General features: G+C 37.9%; 1 protein-coding gene across 5 annotated transcripts in view; it reads left to right on the top strand.

The window, feature by feature from the left end:
- The window catches only part of Rdx (radixin), a 68229-nt gene that overhangs the window by 14385 nt on the left and 46062 nt on the right, over positions 1–7782 (top strand). For all 5 annotated transcript variants that reach the window (XM_031344169.1, XM_031344166.1, XM_031344165.1 and 2 more), the window contains exons 3-9: positions 386–469; positions 1672–1767; positions 2476–2750; positions 4102–4185; positions 4822–4968; positions 5487–5583; positions 6303–6466. In XM_031344169.1, coding sequence (XP_031200029.1) covers positions 386–469; positions 1672–1767; positions 2476–2750; positions 4102–4185; positions 4822–4968; positions 5487–5583; positions 6303–6466 — 947 coding nt within the window. The remainder of the gene's footprint in view (positions 1–385; positions 470–1671; positions 1768–2475; positions 2751–4101; positions 4186–4821; positions 4969–5486; positions 5584–6302; positions 6467–7782) is intronic.

The following is a 7782-nucleotide window of genomic DNA, read 5'->3' on the forward strand; positions in this document are numbered from 1 at the left end:
CTGTGTTTTAATAAAGTTAAGGATGGTGTGTGGATCAGTTATGGAGCCCTTAGCTTTTATGTGTGAGGGCTTGTCTCATTTCCCAGTACTTTCCCCTCTCATGTTTTAACTGTGCATATGTATGCTTGTAATCCAAGCATTAGGGGGACTGATAGGAAGGAGCATTGCAAACAGGCCAAGCCAAAGTCACATGGTAAGACGCTCAAAAACCAAGTGCTAGGGATGTGGCTTAGTAGTAGACATTTGCATAGCATACACAAAGCCCTGGATTTGATTTCCAGCATCCTGTCCTACAGAAATACTGTAAGTCAAAGAATTTTCTCATGCTTATTACTTTGTAAATGTATTCTGTTTTAATTACTATCTTTTTTTGACTTTATTACAGATCAATGTAAGAGTGACTACAATGGATGCTGAGCTAGAATTTGCCATTCAGCCCAATACAACTGGCAAACAACTTTTTGACCAGGTATCATTTCATCCCACAAAGCATGCAACCTGTGTGTGTGTGTGTGTGTGTGTGTGTGTGTGTGAGTGTGTGACAATGTGTCCTTGTGTGGTATATATACATGTGTGTGTGTGTGTTTGGTGGGGTGAACATGCTAAGGCCAGAGGAGATAAATCATTTTTGCCTGATTGTATTGAGACAGTGAACCTGGAATAAGGCTGGTAGACAAGAAAACAATAGCAGTCCTGTGTCTACCCCTTACTGTACTGGTGTTATAGGTGTGAATGGCCAGGTCCAGCCTGTTATCATGGGGCCTAGAACCTGAGTTCATGCCCTCATATGTTAGCAGTAAGCACTGTTAACAGGTGAGTCATCTCTCTGGGACCAAGAACTGTAACTTTGATACCGTCATGTACATGCTATTGCATACATCTTTTCTTTTTCTGTACCCTCCTTGATAGCCAACCATTTACTGCTTGGAACTTTGGCAGTGCATATTCAGGTTCTTTGAGTAACTATAGGGATATTTATATATTATCTTTTGTACCTTTATAGGGTAACTCTTTAGTGAATTTTCAAAGACATACGTAAAAGCCTAAAAGGGGCCAGCAAGGTGCTCAAAAGGCAAAGGTACCTGCTGCCAAGCCCAATAAGTTCAGTTCCCACAGCCCATATAGTGGAAGGAGGGAACTGATGCCTGAACATTATCCTTTGACATGTGTGTTGTTATTTGGGCTCAAGAAAAATAAAGGCATAATAAATGAAAAAATAGATGTAGACTAGTGAAACTTAGGACATGGTCCAAGAATTGTTTCTGCTCAGTGATGATAGAACACTGAAGCTACCAGACTTTGTCACCAAAGTGATGTGCTTAGCCCTAGGTACTGGTGGGGCACTTGGTGAGAATCAAATAGAAACATAGGCTTAGCACATACGTGCTGCTAGCCTTCAGACTGTTCTTTTGTTTGTTGAGGCTATGATGTGAGCTAACAAAATTAAGATATAAAGTACAATCAAGGAAGAAGAGAGAAGTGATGTAACAGGATTGAGACTGGAAAACCTGAATTGTTGTTTTCAGAATTGTTCTCTGAACATGTTGAAAAGACTGTTAAAGGAAAGGCTTTTTTATTGCATTTCCTATGGTGTGGTTTGTCCCTGTGATCTATAACATCAAGTGTTAGCATCACAGTGTGAATGTTGAACTGAATTTATCTATTTTACAGGTTGTAAAAACAGTTGGTTTACGTGAGGTCTGGTTTTTTGGGCTGCAGTATGTAGACAGCAAAGGATATTCTACATGGCTTAAATTGAATAAAAAGGTAAGATTCGTATAATAACATTAATTTGATGTGTTTATTAATCTGTGCTAAAGAGGCACCTGACAAACTGCAGGCCTCCTGTTGCAGTGTCTCTTTTTTTTTTTTGATTTATTTATTTCATGTATGTTAAGTACACTGTCGCTGTCTTCAGACACACCAGTAGAGGGCATCAGATCCCCATTAAAGATGGTTGTGAGCCACCATGTATTTGCTGGGAATTGAATTCAGGACCTCTGGAAGAGCAGTCAGTGCTCTTAACCATTGAACCATCTCTCCACAGTTGTCTGTCTTAATTATTACTCCTGACATCTAATTCGATGAAATACCATCAGCTTTTTACCATACACATTCTATGTGAGCTGGCATGTGAGAAATAGAACTTTGAGGCAAGTGCCACATACGTTAAAACTAAGCACACATCTGAAAATGTCCGTAGAATGAGCGTGGGAACACAAAGCAGTCAGTCCAGCTGCTGCCTGGGCTCCCAGAGTGGCTGGCAGCCTCAGGACTGCACAGCAGCTTCTTTAGCACCTGTGTTTGTCTATAAACTTATCATCTTACATAGCATCACTACATATTTTCTTCCAAAAAGAATATGATATGGATATATGTAAATATATTATGAAATATATGAAAGAATATATGTAAATATATTAATTTACAGTGAATTAAAAGTTTTATTGATTATACTTGAAATTACTATTCTAGGTAACACAGCAAGATGTTAAAAAAGAAAATCCTTTACAGTTCAAGTTTAGAGCTAAATTCTTTCCTGAAGATGTTTCTGAGGAATTGATTCAAGAAATAACACAGAGACTTTTCTTCTTGCAAGTTAAAGAAGCCATCTTAAATGATGAGATATATTGCCCACCAGAAACTGCAGTTCTTTTGGCTTCGTATGCTGTCCAAGCCAAGTATGGAGATTATAATAAAGAGATTCACAAACCAGGCTATCTGGCTAATGACAGACTCTTACCACAGCGGTAAGTAAATCACGCCTTTATTTAATATTCTTTAATGTTATATTTCAGAAGTGTATACTAAATTTCTTTAAAAGATTTTTAAGTTGCAAGGTGGATCATAGACTTAAAGATCATGTCTTGTCACAACACAGATTTCCGTGTTGTGTTGTCTACTGTGTTCAGTGCCTATAGGATTGCAGCAGACGGAGGTTAGGATTTGCTCTTTAGGGAACGATATGAGTTGTTGCTGTTTGTAAACACCAAAACACATGCATAGATGTCTAATACACACTGTGAGAATACTAAATGGCAAGAGCTGTTTCTTCCATGGAATGACATTTTCTGTATTTTGCAAAGAATTTAAACAACACGTTGACAGTATAGTCTGCAGTTACCTTTGTAACATTCAAAGCCCTGTATGGGAAACAAATGGCTGAAGAATGAGGGTTGAGGACTAAGTCTAATCTGCTTACATGACCTTAGTTTTGTAACCTCTAAGGTTCTATTGTAAACAAAAGTGGATCATTCATTATTCTGTGACCTAAAAAGAATTCTGATCAGTCTATGGTATTCATAGTACATTATAATTATATTGCTTTTGCAGCTTTTGGTGTTAAGGGTAGAAAAATAAGAATATTCTATTTGTTCACAGATGAAATACAAAGGTTACTAGAGGAAAGGTGTGTGGGGTGCACATGTGATGCAGAGTAAGCCTTCTTTGGTGGCATAGGGATTAGTATAGAGGACAAATGGTCCTTGAACACCTTGAGTAGCCTATATTGGTTTCAAATTGAGAACTGTCCTGCCTCAGTTTCTAAAGTACTGGAATTATAGATGTTCACCTCCATACTTAGTCTCCTTGGGCTGGTATGTATGACTGTTTTTTTAAATAAAAAATATTATCTCCATAAAATGACAATATTAAATGTTCTCATAAAAAACAGCAGATACAGAGAAAAAAAGGATAATCAGGACCCAAGAATTCTGTTTTCCTGTCTGTTCCTTAATTTTCTGTTAGTAATGATATAGCCATTTTTTTCAGTTCAGAATATGATTCATTTGAAACATTTTGAGTTCTTGTAAACTATATAATATCCATTTTAAAGTATGAACTAAAGTAATTTAAGCTTTGTTTTAGTTTAGCTTTCCCTAGTAACATGACTTCTATGACTTGAGTCTTCAGCCAGGATACTGACTCGGACACAGCACACCACCATGTTCTAGTCCATGTTTTAGATCCTCAGTTGTGGTTTTTAGTTGTGTGCATTGATTTGTATCATAGCTATCACAGTTAAGAAAGGACTCTACACTTGGAGAATACTTTGGTTTTTTGAATTACAATGTCATTAACTACATTCTTTTTAACTTTTAGTGTTTTGGAACAGCATAAACTGACTAAAGAGCAGTGGGAGGAGAGAATACAGAACTGGCATGAGGAACACAGAGGGATGCTAAGGTATCTGGTGACAGGTTTCTGTATAGTTCTCTCCAGGTGAAAGCATTTTCATCTCATTAAAAATCTCCTTGGGTTGGTGAGAATGGCCCAGCCAGCAGCTCAAAGTATCACCAAGTTGAATCCCGAGAGCCCACATGATGGGAGAGAACCAACCTGTGAGAGTTGTGTCCTCCCTTCTGTCCCTTAATTCTCTAGTAGTGATTAGGAAGCCATTTTGAAACATTTGACTTCTTGTAAGCTATATATTACCCATTTTAAAGCATGAATTAAAGTAATTTAAGCTATTTAAAATTATTTTAGCCTTCCCTAGTAACGTGATTTCAGTATTCAGTCAGAATAATGACTCTGACACAACCTACACATTTACTATGGTTCATACATGCTATTGATAACACTCTTCTAAACACACACACACACACACACACACATACTCACACACTCATACACACACACACATACTCTCTTTCTATGAATGAATGTTTAAAAGGTTTGTAATACCAAACCAGGTTACACTTCCCAACTTCTGATGTAGATGAACTAATATAAAGCACTAAATATTAGCCCTAGGCATTTTTTAGTTTTATTTAATGTTTAGATGTGTCTCCTTTAATATATTTAATGAGCTGTATTTAATAGGGAAGATTCGATGATGGAATACTTGAAGATTGCACAAGATCTAGAGATGTATGGTGTCAACTACTTTGAAATCAAGAATAAGAAGGGTACCGAGCTGTGGCTGGGTGTTGATGCTTTAGGTCTGAATATTTATGAGCACGATGACAAGTAAGTTACTGGGCTGGTGGGTGGGCTGGTGGGTGGGCTGGTGGGTGGGCTGGTGGGCTGGTGGGTGGGCGTTCCTCTGCTCACCAAAGTCGTCTCCATTGTCCTTACTGCAAAGGATTGCTTAATCCCACAAGTTTTGTTCCTAGTATCTTTAGTTTTGAGTTTATTGCTGAGTCTGTTTATTAAATGAGAGGGTGCATCCGTATCTGTAGTGTGCCGCTTTGTCCCTTGTGAGTGAAATCTAGTAACAAGATTCAGTCCAATACTCTGTTTACTAGGTAGATTTTTCTCGGGTACTTTTAGGAAAATGGCACATCTATGGAAACCTATGGTTATTTTCTATGATTTAATTAAGTTTTCCTTTCAGTGATAGCATCAGCTGTATCATGTGAGTAGGATAGGTTCTGAGAGTCTGGCGCTCTTAAGATTGGTCATTCATGTAACTTGTCCCAGTAGGCTGTGTATTTTCTCACCGTTTCCTGCCTTTAATTTAAAGAAATATTCTTTTCTCCCCCTAGGTTAACACCTAAAATTGGTTTTCCCTGGAGTGAAATCCGAAATATTTCATTTAATGACAAAAAATTCGTTATAAAGCCAATTGACAAAAAAGCACCTGTAAGTATATTAACTTTTAAAAATTTCTGGTGCTTTCTATGAGATCACTTAAAAGAAGAGCACTGATCACTGAAGTTGTTTTTGAGGGATATTCTCTTCTCATAGTTAAATTTTCCTTAGTGATGAAATGTTATTAAAAGTACAAAAGTTTCCAGTTTTCTTAATAAGATGTAAGAGTTTTAACTGATTTACTTGTAATGTTGATAAAATGGTATTAGAAGGGTAGTCGTTCCTAAGAAATAGTTTAAACAACATTTATTGATTGCAAAATGTAGTAGAGGGTAACCCTTTATAAATTAACTCTGTAATCTTGCACTCTGAACTTTCTGTTTTTAATATCTGAGGCTTCTTTTTATTGAGATAGATTTTCAAAGATTAGTGTTATAAATAATTTAGTATTCTACTTTTGTTATCTAAAAGATAAATATTTGAAGAACATTTCTAGATTAAAACAGACATGGAGAAAGACCATTTTTGGGGTGTAAGGATAGCTCTTTGTAGTTTCTTTGAATAAAAAAAAAAGAATGACATTTAGTTCATCTTTAAAGAACAGATGAGGGGTGGAGGAATTGGGCAATAGTTATGTTGGAGGACTGTGAGGTTCCTAGTCCCTAGACTTTATGTGCGGTGACATCAGGTTTCTACTTCATGTTGAAATTGAATAGTTGGGAAGAATACTATCACTCTGAAAGACTTGAAAATTGAGTATTTATTTTTAGGATTTTGTATTCTATGCACCTCGTCTGAGAATCAATAAGCGGATTTTGGCCTTGTGTATGGGAAACCATGAACTGTACATGCGAAGGAGAAAGCCTGATACTATCGAAGTGCAACAGATGAAGGCTCAGGCCCGGGAGGAGAAACATCAGAAGCAGTTAGAAAGGTACGCCTGTGTACTGTTTGTTTTTAATTCATGGGTCAGGCCAGCTACAAGTTACAGACTGCTCAGCTTTATTGGTGTACTTTAGTGTTAAACGTTGAGTATGGTTTTGGTGATTGGCCTGAGGGATAGTTCCAAAAATAATTTAACTTTACATGTTATACTAGAGACTTTATATTTTTAGTATATTTATGTCCTCAAAATAGAACTAGGTTGAAATAACTATTTAGAAACTGAAACCTAAATGAAAACATCTACTTATATAATTTGAGTAATTGCAAAAAGCTTCCTGGGTAAAGTGTGAGTTGGATTGGATGTGGGAAAGGCACATTCAGAAGGGGAAGCCCGCATAAACATGTGTAGAGATAAGAATATGTCGGGTTTGCCTAGGGACCAGAAAGTGGACCAGGTTCGTCCTTTTGAGCAGTGTGCAGAGGAGAAGAGTATTTTCCAATCTTCTGTGGAGATAAGAAAAGGCTTAGCATGTGATGTGAGGAGCTAGGTGCTGTTGAGGTCTGGGATGTCTATGGGGGTAAAGTGTGAGATGCACATCTCAGCAACGCTGCAGAATCAGGCTAAACTGTGTCTCCTCTGTGCTTAACTTTTCAGTAATAAAACAAGGTTTGGTCCCAGCTTGCTTATAGCCATGTTCCTTACAATTTTTTCTTTCTGTCTGTATATCTTCTTTTTCTCTGTCTCTGTAGAAGAGCCAAATGGGACATCAATAGGGAGAAGCTAAATGAAGCCAACACCTTCTCCTAAAAGGGGCCCGTTTGTGCCAGAGTGGGACCCAAAAGGTTCTAAGCAATTGGGATAGGTTGTAACCTGTAGGTCTTGAGGCTTGGTTTGTACTGAGTCCTCAAGAAGGAAGGATCTCAGTGCTTGGCAGGAAGAAAGGTAGCTGCCTTGAGGAGCTCTGGTAATACTAGGCATAGCTATACAGAAGCCTTGGAGCAGTGGAATAGCATAACCCACACCCTGGGGTGTAGACAGTAGGCTGTAGAAAAGCAGTTATTTGAAAACTGGTACTTGTGCTTCTACAAACAACTGGCTTTTTAAGGGAAGGCCCCTGGGCCTTTCTTTTGCCCAAGGAGCCTAGAGTATGCCAACTTGCCTCCTCATTTAGGTTTTCTAGAGGTGTAGAAACTCCCAGCTTCTTGAGCCTCTTCCGGAATATACTTTATATAAACTGAAATGGGGGAGAAATGCTGCAGAGACCCAGAACAGATCCATTGGCTCTTCTGGTGTTAAAGAAGTATATCAAAGAGAACCTAGAACCAGAGTGAAACAGCCCATATACCTTTCTTCTTTTCCTTCCT

The sequence above is a fragment of the Mastomys coucha genome, unplaced genomic scaffold (genome assembly GCF_008632895.1).
Source record: "Mastomys coucha isolate ucsf_1 unplaced genomic scaffold, UCSF_Mcou_1 pScaffold23, whole genome shotgun sequence".
In the NCBI taxonomy this organism is placed as follows: domain Eukaryota; kingdom Metazoa; phylum Chordata; class Mammalia; order Rodentia; family Muridae; genus Mastomys; species Mastomys coucha.